The sequence below is a fragment of the Mustela erminea genome, chromosome 14 (genome assembly GCF_009829155.1).
Source record: "Mustela erminea isolate mMusErm1 chromosome 14, mMusErm1.Pri, whole genome shotgun sequence".
Lineage (NCBI taxonomy): Eukaryota > Metazoa > Chordata > Mammalia > Carnivora > Mustelidae > Mustela > Mustela erminea.
In genome coordinates, this window is record NC_045627.1 from 44525150 (window position 1) to 44547808 (window position 22659).

Consider the following 22659-nt stretch of genomic DNA (forward strand, 5'->3'; position numbering starts at 1 on the left):
TTTCCCGTTCCCTGCCTGCCTCCCTGGAAATGCTGCCTGCTCTCTGGAGTGACTGCACCCCACCCTGGAACACCCCTTGGGCTGCATCTTTCCTGTGCGGCCTGCAGAGGGCAGTGGTGAGCCCAAGAGGCCTGACATCCCTTGGGGCCTGGTCACCAGCTGCAACCCCACAGGAAAGTGCCCCCCTGGCCCAAAGCCTCCCACCTCCCCCACCCTTCCCTCCCTGCACTTTCAATGCATGTGGCATTTTATTCTTTTTTTTTTCTTCTTCTCCCGTTGAAGGTCTGTTCCTCTTTCCAGATGGGTCCCACCCAGGCGTATAACAGCCAATTCATGAACCAGCCCGGGCCGCGGGGGCCTGCCTCCATGGGGGGCAGCATGAACCCCGCAAGCATGGCGGCTGGCATGACACCCTCGGGGATGAGCGGCCCTCCCATGGGCATGAACCAGCCCCGGCCGCCCGGCATCAGCCCCTTTGGCACGCACGGGCAGCGGATGCCCCAGCAGACCTACCCGGGCCCCCGGCCCCAGTCCCTTCCCATTCAGAGCATAAAGAGGCCATACCCAGGAGAGGTGAGTGTGACAGCAGGCAGGTGGTCGCCAGGGTGGGAGGTGGGGCGGACCCAGGGCTTGAAAAGAGATGGGCTGTGGGCAGGACCTTGGAAAGGGCAGGAACTGACCAGCACCAAACCTGGACCAAAAGTCTGAGCCTTAGGACAGAGTCAGGCTTCTGGCTTGGAGACCAGCTCTGCCATTTCCCAGCTGGAAGCCCTTGATCAAGTCATGTTCCCTGCTGGAGTCTTGGTTTTTCATTTGTAAAAGATGGTGCCGATCCAGCCCACCCCTGGGGTCACTTGGGAGATGTGAATGAGGAGCTGGACAGGAAGCACTGGGCTGGGGGCCGGCACGGGCAGCAGCAGCTGCGGTTGGCGTGGTGTTTTGTCTTGGCACAGACACTAGCCGGGTGGCATTGGTAAGGAGCAAAGCCTCCTTGGGTCCACGTTCCTCACCTGCACACGAGGGCTTCTTACTTGCAAGAGTGAGAGAAGGAATAAAAGTCTGTAGATATCTAAAGGCTGTGCGTGTCAAAGAAGCGACTGGAAGGCAGACAGCGTGCTTCTTAGGGCTCTTCGCAGCCAACTGTCAGCTGCTCTTTCAGGAGGAACACTGCCTCACTGGCTGCCCAGCCAGCTCAGTGAAGGGAAAGGTGAAGATTTAAGGAAGTAAAACACACACCCGTCCACTGGCAAATGAGACTCGCAGAAAAGGGGATCACCTTCCTAGAAACCTGTCTAAGCAGGAGCCCATAAGGAGGTGACACACAGGGGGTATCAGGAATGAAACGTGAGGTCAGAGAAAGAGGACTTCCTGGATGAGGTGTCATAGGGCCTTCAGTGAGCAGTGGGAAAAGCTGGCAGCCAATGGCCTATCTGGGTAAGGCTTTAGTTCACCTCCAAAAGACACAGGGACCCTAGAATCCTGACCCAGTGCCTGCTCCTCAGGAAGCCTGCCTTGGTTCCTTACCTAGGCAAAGCTTCTTGCTGAGCCATCTCCACCACAGCTCTCTGTTTGCCGCCTGTTCTCAGACTGGCTCCCCCCCACCCCCACCCCACTTGCCTCCAAACTGTGGCCTTCAGCTTGGCCTTGTAGTGGGTTTAGAGGCCAGAACTTACGTTCCTCGAAGGTCTGTGTGATTCCCTCAGCATTCCCCCTAGCTCAGGCTTGACCATTGTTGGAGGTGTCCTGAGTTCAGAAGGGGAGAGTTCAGGGACCTCCTCAAACACAGGGAGCCTGGCTCAAGCCCAGATACTCCTGGGTGGCACCGATTCAGGAGGCACCAGCCAGAGAAGGACCGTGCTCTCGAGGTCCTGGCTGTCCTTGGGCGGGGGACACTCAAGCTCCTAGTCTCATTGCCACACACAGTCCCCACAGGAGTTCTGGACCCCTTGCAGCCCGTCTGTCCTCAGACTCCCAGCATCCCTGTTGGCTGGGCTAGCGATGCCATCTGCAGATCCAGCTTTGGGACTGGCGGCCCCTAAGGAGGTGATCCCAAGAAAGGAAAGGCAGAGAAAGTCTCAGTCCTTGCCCTGATGTCCACCTGCACCTGTGAAGGCACACACCGGAAGCTTTGAATTATGTTCACTGAGTCATCCTCTTCATGGAATGCTGATGCTCCCCAGTTATAAAATGCCTGGCACTGGGCTGGGACACGTGGCCTGACCCTGTCTGAGAAGGCGGGCATCACCCTTCAATGCTTCCAGAATCTGTGAACCGTTGGAACGCTGGGGCAGGTGTCAGACTGGCTGGTCCCGCACGGGACTCCTCTCCGGTGGCCTGATGGGCAGGCTCCCCTCCACTCTTGCTCCTCCAGTGCTATGACAGGAACCACACAGTCACCCACAGCAGCCACCCCTGTCGCTGCAGTGTGAGGGGCAGAGGTCCTCAGTACTGACACAAGACACCTCCTCCTCTCTGCCGCTGAACTCTGGACTCTGCTTTCATTTGCTGAGCAAGTGTTTATGGAGGGTCTCTTTGCCAGACATGGGGACACAGCCAGGACCTCTGAGCCTAGAGGCAAGAAGGACAGTTTAAGTAGATAAGGAGACCAGGAGAAGAAACCACCAACCTGGCGGGATGCCCTAGCCTGGAGTGTCTGGGTGGCAGGTGGCCCTGAGGGTCCCCTCACCTTACGGAGCGGGGAGGCGGCTGCAGGGGTGGACATCGGCGTGTCAGGGGTCACCTTGTAGATCCTCGAGGACAGGGGTCCTTCTCTCTCGGTTGCCTGTCTTAAGGGGGTTGTCTGGAACCCCCTCAAGCCTGCTTCTCTCGACCTCTGCACGCATGGCCCAGAACTGAACATCCGTGTGTGCTGTTCGGTGTGGGGTATGGAGCCGGGGCTCCCCATATTCAGCTTCCGAATGCAGGGGTTGAGGGGGTCCCCTTTCCGGAAGCACATCCCATTGTCTGTGTTCACCTGCCACAGACCAGGCACTGGGAGACACATAAAGGGGGCTTTAGAATTGAACCCCCTCCTAACAGGATGAATGAGAGTCTCTGAAAGCGGGTTACTTGGGGGGAGGCTGCTCACAGGGAGGTGGCCCCCAAGCCAGATGGAAAGAACGTCGTGTCCCCAGATGTAAGGGCAGCAGGGGGCTCAGGCAGCCTCTGTGCCGCCACCCCCCTCTGGGTGGAGGAGGCAGTTTGTGGAAAAGGGCAGGGATGAAGGTGTGGGCCAGGGTGTTCCAGGCCTTCTGGTAAGTGGCTTGGCTCCACGACACTGACAGCCTTTCTCCTCTTGTCTGTCCGCTGCCACAGCCCAACTATGGAAACCAGCAATACGGACCAAACAGCCAGTTCCCCACCCAGCCAGGCCAGTACCCAACCCCCAACCCCCCACGGCCGCTCACCTCTCCCAACTACCCCGGGCAGAGGATGCCCAGCCAGCCGAGCACCGGGCAGTACCCGCCCCCCACGGTCAACATGGGGCAGTATTACAAGGTGAGTCCCACCACCCCACCGGCCCCTTTCTTCATCTCCACCTCCTATCCCTGCCCCCAGCTGGGTCATCGTGGTCCTGTGTGTCCCCTGAAGTCACCAGGGGGCAGGCAGAGATTTCCGGATGTGTCCTCGAGAGCTCAGAGCCATGGCCAAAATGTAAATGTCATGCTGGCTTCTCTTGGTTCCTTTTCTCATGGGGCTCAGACAAGGGCTTTCCCCTTCCCTGTTGCTGTTTACAGCATGCACCGATGATCATAAAGGAAGCACGGGTTTTTTTTATTTTTTTAAAGGCTGTATTTATTTATTTGAGAGAGAAAGACAGCGAAAGAGGTAACACAAGCAGGGGGAGTGAGAGAGGGAGAAGCAGGCTTCCTGCTGAGCAGGGAGCCTGACATGGGGCTCGATCCCAGAACCCTGCCATCATGGCCTGAGCTGAAGGCAGACCCCACGCCTGAGCCACCTAGGTGCCCTGGAAATAACTTCTTTGTTTTGTTCTGTTTTAATAGCATTCATCTGGTTATATTAATACTAAGTTCTAAATCTTTTTCTCCTACTGCCTGTGACTGCCCGTGAGCATCAGCATGTTACATAGTTATTATTAAGGTTGTCATTTTGAATCTGTTTCTTTTGCTTAACGTGAAATCAGTTACTTGCTGTTACAGAGTCTCTGCGGTTTTCAGTTTTCTAGGGTGCCTCACCTTCTGTGGATCTAAGCCACACTGTATTTTATCATTCCTTTCCTGTCTGACATTTGCGTTGTTTTTGATTCTTCACTTTCAAAGTAACAATGTGATGGATATTTCCAGGCATCTAGCTTTTTCCTTCTTTGGGATCATAAAGTTCGTTCTCAGGAGCGCAGAGAACTCTGGACACACTTGACATGTATTTGCCCAGGAATCATGCTAACTTCCACAACCACCCAGCCACAACTCCAACTTCAGCATTCTGGGTGTTTCTGTTTTTGTGAACTCTTGCTGTATCACTAGCTGTGGACAGAGAGAGATGAAATTCTCCCCCCGGGATGGGGAGGGGGTGACCTGCCCTACCCCTTGGGGGTCCCACTCCGCACCCCAGCACTGGATGGGCCTCGTCAGCATCCCCTGTATTGTACTCCTGGCCAGTTTTCATATCGGGAGAGAAAGCAGGCTTCTGGTAGCTTCTCTGCCTTCCACTCTCACCACATCGTGTGTCTTGCATTAACAGCCAGAGCAATTTAATGGACAAAATAACACCTTCTCGGGAAGCAGCTACAGTAACTACAGCCAAGGGAATGTCAACAGGGTACGTTCCACTTTTGATCTGGTGTATTTGTGTGTCTAAGGGGCCTGGCCGTTCCCACCTGAAGCCCATGGGTGGGGCTGTACTCCCTAGTCCTCAGCTCCTGGGCGCAGTGATGCCCAGACAGAAGCGACAGGTCCAGGCAGGTGGGGCAGGGATGAGTAAGGACTAAGAGCAGAAGGGAGAGGGGCTCCTAGGGAGCCAGTTTCCCGGGGTCCTGCAGGCTCAGCTCCATCTGAGGACCGCGCTGGGCTGGAGTGATGACATAGGCAGCCAGAGACCCAAGTGCTGGCCAGGATGGAGGGATTTCCAGGGGGACTGGCTCTCCGCCCTTCGGGGAGCAGGGACCACAGCCCCAGGACAACCGGGTGGGTGGGGTGTGCATCCAGAGCCATAGTCCCTCCCATCCCTGTGACCCCATAACCTATGTGTGGTTTCTCTTTCCCTCCAGCCTCCCAGGCCAGTTCCTGTGGCAAATTACCCCCACTCACCTGTTCCAGGGAACCCCACGCCCCCAATGACCCCCGGGAGCAGCATCCCCCCGTACCTGTCCCCCAGCCAAGACGTTAAACCACCCTTCCCACCTGACATCAAGCCAAATATGAGCGCTCTGCCGCCACCTCCAGGTGAGTGCCCCACCTTCTCCCTCTGTCCGGCCAGCTCCCCTTAGGGCCCTAAGGAGGGCCAGGAGCCAGGGGGCTTAGATGTTGCACTGCCTGTGGGGGCTGGGCATGTGGAAAGGGCAGAAGGGCTTTGACGCAGGTAAGCCCCACCCACAAGGGAAATTTGGGGTGGTTCTGGGCCACCCACAGCCCTGAGCCGCTGGAGGCAGGAAGCAAAAGCAGCTCCCAGCCATGGAGAGGGTCTGGGTGGAGGAGCCTGGGGCTTCCAGAATAGGGAGTAGGTGGGGCCAGAGGGAAGTAGCACCAAGATGAGGGGGACAAGAGATGCAGGGATGGTGGGGATGGCATGGGGCAGACTTGGAGAAGCAGTGGGCTCCCTGGTGTGCACACAGGTGGATAGCCCAGCTTCTGTGGCCGTGTTTACACACACATCTGCGCAATCCCAGCTTCTGTGGCCGTGCTTACACACCCACCTGCACGGTCCCAGCTTCTCTGGCCATGTTTACACACACACCTGTGCAGTGTCAGGAGCCTAGAGCCAGGAGTGTATGTCATGTGGGGACGCGAGCTCCACCCACCTCCCCTGAGCCCACACTTGTCCGTGCCCACGGTGGCACCGGAGTGTGGCTCACCTGTGGCTCTCCTGCCCAGCCAACCACAACGACGAGCTGCGGCTCACGTTCCCGGTGCGGGATGGCGTGGTGCTGGAGCCCTTCCGCCTTGAGCACAACCTGGCCGTCAGCAACCACGTCTTTCACCTGCGGCCCACGGTCCACCAGACGCTGATGTGGAGGTGAGTGTCGTGCTGGGGGCCCAGGCCCAAGTTGGGCAGGGGAGGCCTCTGCTGGTGACCTCCCTGAGCGGGCAGTAGCAGCCTCTGCCTGCTGCCTTCACCTGCTTGGCCTCACTGACTGGGCCCTGCTCTGGGCAGGGTCTGGGGGATGTCTTGGGGAACCTGCAGGCAGGCCTTGGCAGGTACAGTGGCCCAAGGGCAGGGAGCAGCTTTGGCTCACTGTAGGCCTGAGGGAATGGTCAGGGATGATCTCCTAGAGGAAAAGGTGGCTAGCTTAGACCCAAAGACCTTCAAGACCCAAAGACCACTGGCAAGAGGAACTTGAACATGGCTTGTTGAGGCTAGAGCAGGAATGTAGAGGAATAAGACTGGGTTGGACAGGACCAGTAACCCCTACGCATTGCCAGAGGCTGGCCACTGAGCCAGGCCACTGCTCAGATGTCCAGACACACCAGAAGGCAAGGGCTGAAGGTCCAGGCTAGGCCACGCCCTGTGTTCTCTGCCTTCTACACCTGGCCTCTCTTGATCTTGTCAGTGGGCCGTGCTTTTCCCATTGACAGTGAAGTAGAACAGGGAGTTCTCCCAGCAAGCGGCAGAGCTGGGACTCGGGCCTAGTTCTCCTGGATGCCAGAACCCATTGGTGTCCTCACTCTTAGTCCTTCTTCCTCAGGCAAGACTCACACTGCCCTGCCACCACTGTGACCAGAGTCTCTCAGCTGCCCAACAATGGGCAGCTGAAAGGCACAAGATGAATATGCACTGGGCACATCCACACAGCTCGCTCAATGCCTTGACCCTGCAAGGCAAGCTTCAGCAGGGGCTACAGACAGAGCTGGGGTGGATGGAAGGGCCCAGGTGCTCAGGCAGGAGGGTGGAGAGACCACCCTCACCTAGGAGGCATCCCGTGGCCCTGGCCAGCGTAGTTTCCACACATACGTGGTCGCTGCTGGGTTCACAAGTATCTTCTGTGCTGTATGTCTGGCACCCAGCAGGGAACTGAATCAGATGCAGCCCAGGCCTGGGTGCTTCTCCCAGCTGGAGTCTGGGTTGGGCATAATCAGCCTCCCAGCTGGTCTGCTCACATTAGTGTCTGTCCTTTCTGTCCCTCTGTCTCTATCCTGGGGGAGTGGCAGTCACCCTGATAGGGAGGGGTCTGGGGGAGACCAGCAGAGCTGTGGGGTGTGGCTGGAGTCAACAGTATGAGGGAGCATGGGTGGCTGGGAGGGCTTTTGGCCGGGGACATGGGGAGAGGAGCTGTCCAGGGTGGGAGAGGAGAGTGCAGGAGTTTGAGGGCAGCGGCCCCGAGGGCCTCGGCTGTGGCCAGGTCACCCAGACCATGGGCGGCACCATCTGAGCGCTGCCCCGCCCCTCAGGTCTGACCTGGAGCTGCAGTTCAAGTGCTACCACCACGAGGACCGGCAGATGAACACCAACTGGCCGGCCTCGGTGCAGGTCAGCGTCAACGCCACGCCCCTCACCATCGAGCGCGGCGACAACAAGACCTCCCACAAGCCCCTGCACCTCAAGCACGTGTGCCAGCCGGGCCGCAACACCATCCAGATCACCGTCACGGCCTGCTGCTGCGTGAGTGTGCGGGCGGGGGCGTGGCATGGGGAGTGCCCCTCTGGGGCGCGGCCGTGTCCTCGCGGCTCTGTCCCCATCCCCGAAGCCACTGAATTGACCTTTCAGCAACATGCCTCTGCACATGTGCGGCGGTCCCTTGGGGCTATGGGATAACCTTCAGAGCCGCCAGGCTCTGGCCGTAGATGTGGCCTTTCCCACTCTCTTGCCACAGCTCCCATCCTGTCCGTACACCTGCCTCCACTTCCTCTGGCGGGTCCCTCCTCCTGGACACCTCCCAGTGCCCACCACTGTCTTCTGCTGGTAGAGGTCTGTGTTCCTTGAAACCAGCACTGTTCTGGCTTCATTCACAAGAAGTGTTTATATTCTAATCAACCTTTGACGCAGACCCACTCCATCAAGTCTGGAGTTAACTTTCTCCCTTCTTCACCCAACCCTGCTGTCTCAGAATCGAGTGTGTATGTGTCCATCCGATCTGTGACCTGCTCTGGGTCCCCATCTGAGCCACTCTCCTACCCCCAGAGATCAGGGCCTGCACATAGGGCTTGTGCAGGGACATGTGGGGAAGTAGGTTGCCTAACCCACTCTGCTGGCCTCTGTGGGGGACACGGGAGAAGGAAAATCACTGATCCTGCCCTTAAAAGCATAGGGACACCAAGGCTACCTAGAGACAGGAGTCACAGAATCAAGAGCCTGGAGGGGCTCTCGAGGGTGTACAATCCTGGGAGGCTTCCTGGAGGAGTGAAAACAGGGATAATACTCTGTCAGGAATGGTAGAGAACACATGATGGGGGGTAGTGCTGAGTGAGGTCAGGAAGTGAGGCCAGCTCCGGTCCTGATGCCGGGTGTACCATAACCTGATGCCGGGTGTACCATAACCTGATGCCAGGGGTGTTTCAGTGTCAGCCCAGGCCCCAGGCAGCTGTCCCAAGGGGTGACCCCTGCCTGGATCTCCAGGCTCACCAGTCCCAGGGCACATCCTGGGGCCTCAAGGGGACCTGTTCTAGAGTGGTATCACTATGGATCATGGACCCTTTCCTGTGCTTGGCCTTCAGGGGCCTTTGGGCACAAGTTGGGACCACAGGGAGGCGTAGGGGGACCATAGGGCGGGGACTGAGCCCACACTTTTTTCTGGCAGTCCCACCTCTTCGTGCTGCAGCTGGTCCACCGGCCCTCCGTGCGCTCAGTGCTGCAAGGCCTCCTGAAGAAGCGCCTCCTGCCGGCCGAGCACTGTATCACAAAAAGTAAGTGTGGGGGCACAGGGAGCCAGAACCAGTCGTAGCCCGTGTTCGTTGTCCAGCCACGTTCATCACCCACCCAGGACTCGCCTTGGGCTCCGTGCACAAACCACAGGGCCCACGTTCCCCTTGGCACCAGTCCCCATCCCCAGTTCATGTCCCTCCTCCTGGAGCCGTGGGGATGATCAGAGTAGCATGGCCTGTGAGACCTCCCTAGCCTGTTCAAGTGGGCTCACAGCACAGGGGAGTGAGGCAAATTAAAAGGAAACGCCATGGTGTAGACAGGCCAGGCAGGCTTCCTGGAAGCGGTGATCACCTGGAAGATCACCTCTAGGAACTGGACAAAGGGGATCTTCAGCAGAAGGGAGGCCCAGGGGTAATTTCCCGACTGGCCTCCCCAGCTTGACTGCTGGAGAGAGGGATTTGACTCAGAGTCAGGTCCTTTGGAGGAAACACCCAGGTCATTAGTGAGGGGCACCATGCCGGGAGGTGCCCTGCGGCGCCTCCCTCTCACTCTGCTTCTTCACATGATCTCCTGAGCTCCTGGTTCCCGCCAGGCACGGGTCCATTCCCATTTCTGCCCTTGCAGAAGCAAATGTGCCTGACCCAGAACATCATGAGCCGTGCCAGACTGGTTTCCACACCTGTGGTAGGAAGTCCCCCTTTCTAGGGAAGGCGGGGCCTATTCCACAGAGACTGGGGAGCTGACATGGTGACCTCTGGGGACACATGCCTCCCACACATCGCACGTGGGGGCTGCCATCCCAGAGTGCTGGGTGGCCCAGGTTGCCCGGAGGGCCAAGCCTCCCCTCCAGTCAGGCCGGGCTGCACCTCTTATTCCCGGGGCCTCCCAGTGTCTTCGGGGCCGTGTAGAAGCAGGCGGTGTCCCAGCCCCAGGAGGGAGTGCCATGTGTGTGGGATGGGCGTGTCTCCCACATCCACTTGTGCCTCCTGCCCCACAGTCAAGCGGAATTTCAGCAGCGTGGCTGCCTCGTCGGGCAACACGACCCTCAACGGGGAGGATGGCGTGGAGCAGACGGCCATCAAGGTGTCTCTGAAGTGCCCCATCACATTCCGGCGCATCCAGCTGCCCGCTCGAGGCCACGACTGCAAGCACGTCCAGGTGAGGGTTCCCGGGGGTAGCAGGGTGTGGGGCGTATCCACCCATCCCAGCCGTCGTTTGTCCTTGGAGCATCTTCTCTGTCTGCCCAGGGCTTGGTTCCCAGGCAGCTGCAGAACCGACTTAGTCCCTGTCCTGACAGAGGTCGGGTGTCAGCTGAAAGTTCTGCACATACAGCCACAGCTGGTTTGGAGCCCAAGTGTAGGGACACTTCTGCCTGATGATTGCCGTGTCCCGGGAGCTTGCCCCCAGCGGGTGCTCAGGGAGTGACCAGGGAACGAGGGACTGTCACCGTCTGGGTTGCTCCAGTAGAGCACTGTGCAAATGTGGGCGGCCCGGGTGGGTGGAATTCCCTTGGATGGGGGAGCTGCTCAGGAAGGAATCCTAGAAGAGGAGACAAGGAGCTTCATGGTGGGGCAGGAGCTTCCCTCTGGGAGAACAGGGTGGGCACAAAGAGTCTGGGCTCTCGATTTGTCTGACACACGTTGACGAACCAGACCGGATGTGTTCTGGGTGTCGGGGCTGGGCTGATGAGGAGGTTGGCATCTGCACTGCCCCCGGCCTCTGTGAGAAGGGCCATCACATGTCAGGGTCAGTGACGGGCGTGCCAGGACACCTCCTCTGAGGACATGGGCAAGGGCCACCGGGCACACAAGTAGTGTGAGGAGTGATGCATGCAGGGCTTCGGGGTGGCTGGTTTGCCGTGCGAGCAGCGGAAAGGCCCCATTATGGCCACCGGTGATGGCCCAGCCCCCAGTTTCTCCCCGCACCCCTTTCCCTCCCTGCTGGGAGATCCACGTAAAGGTCCCGAGAGCAGCGGCACTTGCATCTCTGCATCTTCTCATCCGTCTGTCTGTCTGCCTGTCTCCTGGCCTCTGCAGTGCTTTGACCTGGAGTCGTACCTGCAGCTGAATTGCGAGAGAGGGACCTGGAGGTGTCCTGTGTGCAAGTGAGTGACGGCCACCCTGGCGGGATCCCCCCAACGTAGCCTCGAAGCAGAGGAGCTCACTGGCCTCCATCGGGCCCTGCATTCGGGCTCAGCCCCCTGCACCTGGCCTAGAAGCCAAACAGGGAACCCAGACCAGCGGAGGAGCCCAGAGCAAGGGGGCTGTGAGCCATCCTCTTGTGTCCGGCTGTCGCAGGCCGGCCTCCTCCTCTCTCTGCCTCCCGTAGGATCGCAGAGGTGGAGGCTCTTTGACACAGTGGGGAGGGGTGGGCTCTGCCCCTACTCTCCAGGGTTGCAAGAGCGAAGGCCAAGCCCCCCTCTCTTTTTTCCAGTAAAACTGCTCTGCTTGAGGGCCTGGAGGTAGATCAGTACATGTGGGGCATCCTGAACGCCATCCAACAGTAAGTCGGCCTCCCCAGCTAGGGGCACGTGGCGGAGTGGGTGGGGGTACTGGCCTGGATGGGATGACGTGAGCACGGGGGTACTCCTGACACCCCCTTGCTCTCCAGGTGGGCAGACCACTCGGCGGCCCAGTCTCTCCTTTCTCTGTGACTCTACCTCAGGGACTTCTCTGCCTGGGGACAGATGAACTTTCCAGAAAGTCCCAAACTCAGCCAGAACAAGACAGTGCCCCGGACAGCCTCTCCCTGGGTGGGAGGCCTTGGGGCCAGCTGCCTGGTACCCAGCCTCTAGCTTTTCCTCACCATAGTCACCCCTTAAAGTCCCCCACATCTCTGTCTTGTGCAGTGTATGGCGAAAATGGGGACAGGGGGCCTGGGCAGGGACACCTCAGTGTGTGTCTAAGCTGGAAGCTCTTGTATCCCAGGACCTCAGTTCTGTCCTCTTCCTCCCCCCAGCTCCGAGTTTGAAGAGGTCACCATCGACCCCACATGCAGCTGGCGGCCAGTCCCTATCAAGTCAGACCTACACATTAAAGATGACCCAGATGGCATCCCCTCCAAGAGGTTCAAGACCATGAGTCCCAGCCAGATGATCATGCCCAACGTCATGGAAATGATCGCAGCCCTGGGCCCTGGCCCGTCCCCCTACCCCCTCCCACCTCCACCGGGGGGCACCAGCTCCAACGACTACAGCAACCAAGGTGGGTGAAACTGGGCAAGGAGGGAGAGAGGAGGCCCACGAGGGGCGCAGGATTTCTGGGCTCATGTGGCAGATGCAAGGGGGGTTGTGGTAATGTACATGCCCAAAACATGACCTAGGTCACTGGACTTGGGGATACAGTGGCCCATTCAGCACCATCCTCCTCTCCTTTCCCACGTGGTTCTGTCCAGCCCTGTGGGTCAGCACCCAGCTGGGAAGGGTGAGGAGCTGCCCGTGGGCCAGCCTCCTGCCTCTCCCACCTTCCCCTACTCGCCTCCTCAAGCTCCAAGGGACAGACAGCTCCTTGACTCCTTTGGAGCCTGCTTTGCTGGGGCCACCAACAGAACATTCCCACTCGGAGCTCTTGGCCCTTCCCCTGGCCCTCCCATGTTTCTCTGTAACATCTTATTGTCCTTGTCCCTACAACACTCCCATCCTTCCAGGCACAGAGTCCAGAGGTCTGCAGTTCTAGGCTTTGGCCACCAAGGTCACCGTCACTACCTCTCACTCTCCCTGCTGCCCAGACCAAGCTGTACCCTACAGCCCTAGGTTCCTAGAAAGTTCCCAGCCCCCTTAAACACAGGGGATGGCAGCTCCTCACGGCATCCGGGCTCTGGGTGATTAGAAGCCCAGAGAGGTAAACCCACATAGCAGGGTCCCACAGCGTTCAGCAGGCCCCAGCTTTCCAGCATGATGGGCCTCTGATCCCTCACTGGGGCCATGTGGTAGAGAGAACAGTGGCCAGGGAAGCCAGACAGCTGACTTCTAATGTTGACCTCTCAAATCTGAAGCAGCTTTCTTTGCAGACTGGGCAGATCCCGATCTCCCACTCTGGGCCAGGGTCTTCCCACAGCTGAGGTGCAACCATATGGGGGCTGTGGGAGACAGCCCTGAGGATCGAGCTCAGCAGACCCTATGGAAGGCTCAGACTTGGACCTTGTCTTTCCCACTCCCTGCCACCTTAGGAGCCTGGCCTCCCCTTGCTCAAACTAGCTCTGTCCCCTCATACCTGTAAACCAGCTCATGTCCTGGAGTGCTAAGGCCCACCGGAGAAGGCTATCACTGCCCTGTCATCCAGCCAGCCCAGATGTCTAAGGCCACAGGAGCCAACTCCAGCCTCAGGGGACAGGACTCATCTTAATTTACATATGCCACCCCCCTACACACCCCCCGTGGTGTCTTTCCTCTGGGTGACACAGCCCCACTGCCATCTTGTTCCCTCCCCAGGCAACAACTACCAGGGCCACGGCAACTTTGACTTCCCCCATGGAAACCCTGGTGGCACGTCCATGAACGACTTCATGCACGGGCCCCCTCAGCTCTCCCACCCCCCGGACATGCCCAACAACATGGCCGCCCTTGAGAAACCCCTCAGCCACCCCATGCAGGAAACTGTGAGTACCTCTTCTTCACCCTGATCTCCTCTCCGCACCCTGCCTTCTCCCCCTTTGTCCCCATCCTCTGTGTGCGACTCATGGGAGCAGAGGGCTCCCCATCCCCGAGGACCTTTCTGATATTTGCCTAGCTCCCCCCTGCCCCCAAGGAAAGGGGTGAACTGAGAATGAGAATGGTCCTGGGCGGGCTCAGAGGGAGGGAGAGGCCTGACCCAGGTTGGGTCATGGCCCTCTGGTGTTCTTGGACTTGGCTCTTTCGCTCAGGACATTGGATTCTCAGCTGGGGGAAGCTGCAGTCTCCGATCTGCACACAACACACCACACATACCTGTGTCCACCTCCCAAGTGTACCCACCGCGCCACTGCACATAGCAGCCCCCTGCACACGCCAGCCCCCCAGCCCCGCAGCCTCTCTCCCTGACTTACACGCACTCTTCTGCTGACTTACTGTAGCCCCAGCCATCTAGAATTTTGTCTCAAACCCAGGCACTTGCTCCCCAGGGGTCTGAATCTTCAGGATATCACCATCTCCTGTGGGAAGAAATGCTGGCGATTCTGCTTAGCCTGAGAATATTCCCTTCTTGTTCCCTGTCCCATTTTAACACACACCAACCAGTGGTAACAGGCCGGGCTGTTCCCCGGGTCCTCATCTCGTGAGCACTGCGTGGTTCTCTTCGACTCTGTAGACATTTCCTGGGCCTGTGCTCTGGGCTAGGTCTTGTACCCAGTGTGAGCAAGACAGATGCGAGCCTTGTGCCAATGTAGCAAAAGTTCTGGCAGTGCTTGGATGGAGGGAGTTGGGTTTTGGGAACACAGAGGCCTGAGGGCTGAAGTCAGGCCTCAGTCATTTTGTGAGTCCCTGGTCTCTCCCCTAAGGAGGAGGGAGCGGCCACGGGGGGCCTGGGAGTGGGACCCATCTTCCACCATGTGACCTGGTTGGAAGGGCCTCTGGGTGGTGGTGTGTTCCATACGGAGTTGGCTCTGCCGGAAGCTGTCTTGTCGGCCAGAGCCACTGACTCTCAGCAGAAGTGACTGTTAACTGGAAGGCTGACAGACTGAGGGACAGTGTAGCGGCTTTCCTCTGGAACTCCAGAATGCCACGTCAGATGTAGCTGCTGTCCCAGGGCTCCAGCCACATTTTTGCAAGCTACTTTCTGCCCCATGGGGCTTCTGACTTCTAGGGGCCTCTCTCCTAGCCCCCGTTCCTCAACATTCCATGCCCCAGAATCACCCAGATCACACGCCACACACACTCACGTGCCACACACCCTGACTCACAGCTCTCAGTTCCGGAAAATGTCAACGGGATGCCATGTACTTCTGGGTCCAACAAGGCTTTCTTTTGCCTTCTTTTAGCTGGGCCGTCAGAGGTTTTTGCAGCGGGACCTAAGCCCATAGGTGACTTCACAGCTCCCCGCCCCAAGATGGTCCCAAGATACCTACTGTCCTTCCCCATATCTGGGCTTTTGCTAACTGGCAGCTGGACCCAGAGAGACAGTGTGCAAGAGGGTCAGTGCAGTCACAGCTGTACTGCCCTACACCATAGCAGCCTGGCCCTGGCTGAGCACCTGCCAGGAAGGATGCCCCCGTGTGCGGGGCATGGCCAAAAGGCTCCAGTCAGGTGCTGGTTCGTGGAGACCCTCCCTTGCAGGAGCCGTGGCAGGCTGACCAGCAGTTCCCATAGAGCACCTGCCTCTTGGGCCCTGGGACCTTCCAGCAAGTTGTCAGGGCCAAGGCGGACGGCTGTGTCAGCAGATCCGGGGACCATCTGTCTGTCCTGGGCTGGGCTGCTCCAGGAGTATGGAGCCGCTCCCTGCCCCCCAGAGTGGGCACCATGGGGCACCCACAGCCATGGGGGGGGGGGGGTCACCAGCTGGTGTGGTGATCATCCTTCCCGCTTCTGTCAGTCCTTCCAATCTCAGGTGCACCCCCCATGCAGTCCCACGGTCCTGCAGTCCGGTCCCAGCTTGGAGGGGCTTGCTGGACTGAGCAGAGGCCCAGCGCAAGGCCTGGGGGCAGCTTCAGGAGAAACAGGAAGAGGAACTAGGGTCTGGAGATCAGAGGAAAACAAAATGTCTGTGTGGTCTGGATGTTGGGGGGTGGGTAGGAAGGTCCAAGAAGGCCCAGGAGACGCGTGCTCCCCCGCGGCCTGTCAAGTCCATCTCCCCTTGACAAGCACAGGGCCGGCAGGGTGGGAACGATTTGTCGGGGGCCCTGGCAGTGGGGTGAGGGTGTGGATCTGTGCTCTAAAACCTGAGCTCTGAAGGGAGGTTGCTTGTGACAGCACACAGACCAGCATATGGCCCCCTGCCCGCCACGGCCCCATGTTCCAGGCACCTCCTGCTCGACTCAGTGAGCCCTTGGGCCTAGGGCCAGGCCTAGAAGTGCCTACCTTCCTCATCCCCCCGGGATGTGGCCTCTCGCTGCCTAGATGGACGGCCAACAGGAAGGGTCTGGCAATGCAGAGAAGGCCCCACTCCACTCCTCCAGCTTGGATTCGGTTCCACCTACCCGGGGCAGCAGGCAGGGCTCATCCCAAGGTACCGGCCCCTGCCGCCAGGGGCTCTTGGAAGGAGCCTGTGTGTCCAGCGTCACCCACCAACTAGGGTCCATGTGGGGCGCAGACCCCTCCCTGAGCTGCACGCCTGCCCATGCTGTCTGTCCGTGTCCGCTCTCCGCTGCCCTGGCCCGCAGGGGGCCCTGCACCACGCTGCCCCCATCACCCCTCCCGCCCCCCTGCTCCCTGGAAACATGCCCATTTTGCTTCTCCATTCCGCCCTTGCTGCTCCTTGTGGTGATGGTGTCCGGGCCACGGAGGCGGACGGGCCTGCAGGGGCCTGGACCCTGCCGCCAGTGTCTGCTTGTCTCGGAGCCCCTGGCCACCTCCCTCCCAGATGCATACGGCCCCAGAGGCCTCCTCCCTGCCTCCTCCACAGCCTCCCTGACTGGCAGTTTTGGGGGAGGACTTTTTGTTTGTTTCCCTACAAAACAACAACAAAGCGTTGAGCTTTGGAAGGGGGTGGCTTTGTTTTGGGGGTTTGTTATTTTCCTGGTTTTGTTTGGTTTTCATTTCTCCAGGCATCTCGTCGCTGTACCTCGTCACCTCACATTTCTTTTCTCCTGCTCTCTCCTCCTCCACAGATGCCACACGCTGGCAGTTCTGACCAGCCCCATCCCTCCATACAACAAGGTTTGCACGTCCCACACCCCAGCAGCCAGTCAGGGCCTCCATTACATCACAGTGGGGCTCCTCCTCCTCCTTCCCAGCCTCCCCGGCAACCGCCACAGGCCGCTCCCAGCAACCATCCACACAGCGACCTGACCTTTAACCCCTCCTCAGCCTTAGAGGGTCAGGCCGGAGCGCAGGGAGCATCCGACATGCCGGAGCCTTCGCTGGATGTAAGTTGGGGTCACCACTGGCCTTGGCCTGGGGCTAGGCCTGGTGCCGGGACCTGCCCAAAAGCAGGGGTGGGTGTTGAGGGCTCAAGGCCCAGGGTGGAGGAGGTGCAGCCGTGAGGGGGTGGGTGGGTGGTGGGTGGGCCTAGCCAGCCTGTCTCCCCTGGCTCCAGAACCAGGGAACCCCACAACAGGGAAGCCTCCCCGAGGGTCCCAGCAGCCTTTCCCTGACCTTGCCAGTGCCTGCCCCCTGGTCCCCTCGGCCACAGTCCTGCAGCCCCACCCTGCCCCACCCCCACCTTCCCCCAGGCCCTCACAGAGTCCCCCTGGGGCAGGGTTCAGCAGGAAACCCAGGAAGGCCCCTGCCCTTCTTCTGACCACTCCCACCCCCAACATCAAGCTTGTCATCTCAGTGTCTGCCACACTCTGGCCTGAGGCAGGGGAAGGGTTGGAGTGACAGGGTCCCTCTGTCTGTCTCGCTGGTGTGTGTCTGTGTCCAGTTTCCTGTCCGTGCGTCGTCCATGCCCTGTGCTTCTGCTTGCTCCATCGCTCACTCTGAGAAGGGACCAGACTTGGGTTGTGCCAGGGTGACTGAGATTCAGGGGTCTCCCGCCTTGAGAGCTGAATGGTCTGGAAAGTGGGGTGGAAAGAGGCTCCGTGTGATGGGGGCCGGGCAGCTAGCTAGGGTTGGCCATGAAGGGAGGCAGTGCCTGCCCCTCCCCTCCCCTCCCCTCCCACACCCCTGGGCTGTAGATTCCCACAGAGGAATCTTCTCTGTCCTCAGCCCCTCCTGTCTGCGGGCCCAGGCCCACTGTCACCCTCAGCGCCCCCCCCACCACAGCGTCCATCTCTACGGTGAATGGGGTTTATTCAGTCGTGCGGCCATCTTGGATTTTCACCCAACTCTCCTCCCCAGACCAGGCCAGTGGGGGTGCTTTTAGGTGCATGAGGATCCCCAGTGTGACAAAAAGGCCCCAAGGGCCTCACAGTGGAAGGTAGGGACAGTGTGCAGCCTTGGCCCCGGGGGGCCACAGGGAAGGACAGTGCTGTGCGGCCCTCCAGCAGTAGGCTCACCAGACAGCAGTGAGCTCTTGAAGGGAGGTAGGCTGGCGACAGTGACAGGCACCGTGCGGCCTTACGCGCAAAGCCACGTGGTTTCGACTGGAAGGCCCATGCGACCCACACCTCCTCTGGGCAGGGTCTTGGGGCTGGAGGCACACTGGGATCAGAAAGCCCCTTGACCTGCCATGAGCCTTCCCAGCTGGAGGGCCGGGGGGCGCCCTCTACCCCGCTGGGAATAAGCATTGGGTATGCCTCAGACTAGCACTGTGGCCTGGATGCCTCTGGGGACAGCCAGCACTGTTGGTGTTGGGCCAGGCCCCCAGGCAGCAGCTAGAGAGGGCACATGCCCCCGCCGTCCACACTCTAGGCCATCCAGCCCCTCAGCGGACACCTCATCTGGGCTTCTGTACTTCTCTTCCAGCTCCTTCCAGAACTCACAAATCCCGATGAGCTCCTCTCGTACCTGGATCCCCCTGACCTGCCGAGCAATAGTAACGATGACCTCCTGTCTCTCTTTGAGAACAACTGAAGCCCACCCCCTCCCACTGGGGCCGTCCCTCCCCACTCTGGCTCCTTCCCTGTCTGTCCCCCGCACACTTCACCACTGGGAGCTCATGCCCTCAGACCGCCCCTGCTGCGGCCTTCTCAGAGCAGAGGGGCGGGAGGGTGCACTGTGAAGGCTGTGTGGGGCTGGTGCCCGTGCCCAGAGCGGGCCCTGAAGATGACCCTCGTGGTGGGGAACCGGCCCGGCGAGAGGGCACATGCTGACGAAGGCTTCCTGGTCCCTCTGTGTGTACTGATTCCAAACGACCCTCCAGTGCCCTCGAGGTTCTTCCGGTTTCTAGACTGTAACCCTGCCTCCCTGCTTCCTGGCCCAGAGCCTCCTTCAAGTGACTGTGAGCCTGAGAGAGGGGCACCCCGAGACCCAGGCAGGCCCCCCCACACCCCAAGCCTTGGAGGAACAGTGACGGTTGGCGGCAGTGAGAACGGCCCACCCACCACCACCACCACCACCACCACCACCACCCACCACAGAAAAGCACAAACCTCTGGGAAAGAGAACTCTCTCAGGGGCCAAGGTCTTCACTTTGACCCCTGACCTCTAAGCCAAGATACCCTGTAAAAACACTCCTCTCTCAGAAAGCAGAGAAAAAGGACATGATTCTGTGTCTGAGAGAGGGTGTGCCATTCCTGCTTGGGGACTGGTGGAAAAGGGGGTCAGGGCCTCCTCAGAGCCAGGACAACACAGCTGGCCCCACGACCTCTGGACTCAGGCCGGTCGGAGGGTGGGGCACCGGCCTGGGGGTGGGGGGCGGCGCAGACAGAGTACCCAGCTGAAATTATTGTGCCCTTAGTTGGGGGCCTGATAGAAACGGCAACTTAAACAACGTTGCTCCAAGCCACTCCCTGTTTTTAAATGACAGTTTGATTAAGCTACGAAGTCATCTGAGAAAAGGGACGGTGGACTTGGACGGCAAGCAAACCATTTCTCTCCGTGCATCCTGCTTCCTTCCTCCTGCCCCCACCCGCCTCTCCCAGACTGTTATGTGGGAGGCCCACTTCCCTTTGTCCCATTCTCCTTTGTCCACCCTGCCAGCGGGGGGGCGCGGGTGGAGAGGCGGGGGAGGCCCGGGCTAAGGCACCTGCGCAGGCTTATCCGCAGGAACCCCAGGCACGGGCGTCCCTCTAGCCCGGCGGCCCCATCTGGCCCTGTGCTCCAGGTTGTCCCGGCTGCACCCCGGTCCGTCACACCACACGTGCCGGAATGTGCCTGCCAGCATCCCGTGGTGTTTCCGTGCCCCGCTTGGCTGCCGGCCTCTCCCTCCCCGTGTCCCTCTGCCCTGCACAGCTGCCCACACTCCTGCTCGCTTGAGCAGAAGCAGCCTCTGGTTTTCCCTCCAATGCTTCGCTCCATCCGGCTTCCCGCTCTCGGAGTCTCCCGGGGAGCTTGTGTGGGCGTCCGTTTTGTTTGGGGGTCCTCTGTGCCCCCCACCCTAAGCCGCATGGCCTGTGATGCTGCTGGGCCGTCGGGTCACTTGGGTCACGTCTGTGAATTCGTTGCGCCCCTCCCTGCTGCTGCCGGGGGCCTCCTGCTTTCCGTCCACTGTCCCGCGGTCTCACTCTCCATCTCCCCCCTACACCCTCGCCCCATGGCGGGCGGTGCCCAGCGCTCCTCTGGGTTTGACCAGAACGGTGGCCCTAGCTGTTGATTTTCCAGTCACTGTACCAGACGGCCGGCACAAGGTTCTCTGTAGGAAAGCTGCCATGGGCCCTGCCCCCTTTTCCTTTGTCCCGTTGTCGAGGTTTTTTCAGACAGTGTGGTGTTCAGTATGCAAATCAATTATTTTAAGAATTGCTTTTGTAAATATCTTTGTGAATATTTTAGTATTGTCTTTGATAATATTCAACATTTTCATGACCTGGTTATAGCCTTTGCTGGTGTTTTTAAAATACCTTGACTCAACAACAAAGACCGAGTCCTTTTTTTTAAAAAACAACAAACAAAAACAAAAAAGAAACCAGGGCTGTCTGTACAGATGAAGGGACAAAGTACGTGGGTGGGTGAGGTCAGGCCACCTGCTGTTCAGAGCCATCCCCAGTCGGCTGGCGGGGACCAGACGGTGCCAGGTAGCACGTGGTCGTCTTCGCCCGGTGGCTGAGGGCCCTGGAAGGTGGCCACACTCTGTGGTAGGCCATCTGGGAATGTTCTGCCCCAGACAGACTTAAATGCCTTCCTTAGAAGTTCCCGCTTCCTGCTGTGCTACTTTCTTCCCAAAAAGGCCTGGGGTCCATGCTGGTTCTTACCGGGTGTCCCCACTCGGCTCACCAACCTACCCACAGCTTTCTAGGCCAGAGGGTCGATCTGCTCCCCACAGCCCAGGCTCTGGGCCCCTCCCTCAACCATCTCCGTGGAAGCCCGGGCTTGGTTCCCCGAGGCAGGTTTCCTGGGGCCCCTCCCACGCGAACCTCCACCAGCAAGTTGGGCAAAGAGCTTTCCCGAACCGTGGTGCCTGAAGCCCGTGCTTTGGGGACGTGCCCCCCAGAGCAATTTTGGAGCCAGGCCGGGGGGTGAGGGAGGCAGAAAGGTGTCCGGGGCTGGACGAAGGCCCGGCTGATGGCAGATTTCAGGTGACAACAGCCTCCCCGAGCCAGGGAGGTTCTGAACTCTAGGGAGATGCTTCCCTCATCCTTTTGGACGACTACTTGGAGCCATAAGTAACCTCAGCAAAAACGAGGCCTCAGCAAGCCACTTCTCCATGACAAGCATCCACCCAGGCCGCAGACGCATTTCTGCTGGCACTCCACAGGACGGACAGGGCACCAGCGAGCAGGCGGGAAGGCCCGAATACAGGCAATCACCCCATCTCCTTGGTTCGAAGCTTTACCCGTGTATCATGTTCCCTGTAGCCATTTTATTTTTTAAGAAACTTCTAATACTTTCTCCCTCACGGAAGCCCGAAACCCCCCAGAGAGCTACCTGTCTGCTCCTTCGACCTGACCACCTAGACAGGACGACGTCAGCAGCAGCGACTCAAGGGACAAGGGACGTGTGTACATATGTAAATGAGAAATAGAGACACGTTAACAGATGCATTCATTTCCCTTGGAATGTGTATTGTTTTTATTTTACGGAACAAAACAAAACAAAAAAAAAAAGGCTTGGAACTCCATCTTAACGTGGAAAAACTAGATCCTGTTCGTTAGCGTCTGTGAGGTCTCTCTCCACATGTGTCTCATGTAATATACTCTGACCCTGTGTGGAAAGGAATTTTTGTTCTGTTTCGTTTTTATTTTACCTACATGTACTCTTTAGCTTCAGTGTGCTAGTCCTGCCACCTGTGTATTTTTAGGGTGCTATGGAAATAATGAAAAGAAACGGGGATTTCAGAAGAAAATTGTAACCAAATTCATACTTTGTATAATTTTTTGATATCATGATTGCAGGTGATTCACACGTACACACATAAACACACCCACAGTGCAGCCTGAAGTGACCCCCCCCCCACAGAAACCGTCATCGTCTTGTACATCTATGTACAATGCAATCATTTCATACTTTAAACTGGTCAGAAAACTAATTGTGATTTCTAGTCTTGCAAAGCTGTATGTAGTTAGATGATGTGACAACCTCTAATATTTATCTAATAAATATGTATTCAGATGAAACCTGTATATTAGGTGTTCATGTGGTTATTTTGTATTTAAAGATCAAATTATTTGACTATTGCTAGACATTTCTATACTCTGTTGTAACACTGAGGTATCTCATTTGCCCATGTTAATTGTTTTCTAAATAAATTGACAAAAAACGAAGGTTTGGCGAATTAGCTATTTTGTGAATTTTAAGGAGGGGCTTGGTTGTTTGTTTCCGCTTCTAAACCACCACCCCCTGCCCGATCACCCGGCAAAAAAACAGCAAGTCAGGTGGTTTGGTGTGGAGCTGGAGGCACCCCTGCCGTTGGTCGTCCCTGGAGGAGGCTCTGGGAACTGGAGCCAGGTGGTCATATCCAGACCCCAGAGCCGCCTTCTGGCAGGACTCCAGTCTGCTGAAGGGCCCCGCTCCCAGCAGTGGGACAGCTGGGTTCTAGCTGAGGGTGTGCAATGCTGGCCGGGTTCAGTACAAGCCCC

At 58.5% G+C, this 22659-nt stretch overlaps 1 protein-coding gene across 6 annotated transcripts in view; it reads left to right on the forward strand.

The window, feature by feature from the left end:
• ZMIZ1 (zinc finger MIZ-type containing 1) overlaps nt 1-22341 on the forward strand; it is a 232646-nt gene extending 210305 nt beyond the window's left edge. For 4 of the 6 annotated variants that reach the window (XM_032312598.1, XM_032312599.1, XM_032312600.1 and 1 more), the window contains 14 exons: nt 283-573; nt 3316-3498; nt 4702-4779; nt 5228-5402; nt 6051-6192; nt 7566-7776; nt 8912-9017; nt 9974-10134; nt 11013-11080; nt 11410-11478; nt 11935-12179; nt 13406-13572; nt 16714-16971; nt 18452-22341. In XM_032312598.1, the coding sequence (XP_032168489.1) occupies nt 283-573; nt 3316-3498; nt 4702-4779; nt 5228-5402; nt 6051-6192; nt 7566-7776; nt 8912-9017; nt 9974-10134; nt 11013-11080; nt 11410-11478; nt 11935-12179; nt 13406-13572; nt 16714-16971; nt 18452-18559 (2262 nt within the window). In that variant the 3' untranslated portion in view covers nt 18560-22341. The remainder of the gene's footprint in view (nt 1-282; nt 574-3315; nt 3499-4701; nt 4780-5227; nt 5403-6050; nt 6193-7565; nt 7777-8911; nt 9018-9973; nt 10135-11012; nt 11081-11409; nt 11479-11934; nt 12180-13405; nt 13573-16713; nt 16972-18451) is intronic. The other 2 variants (XM_032312602.1, XM_032312603.1) reach the window with 2 other exon arrangements.
• The last annotated feature ends 318 nt before the right edge of the window (nt 22342-22659 follow it).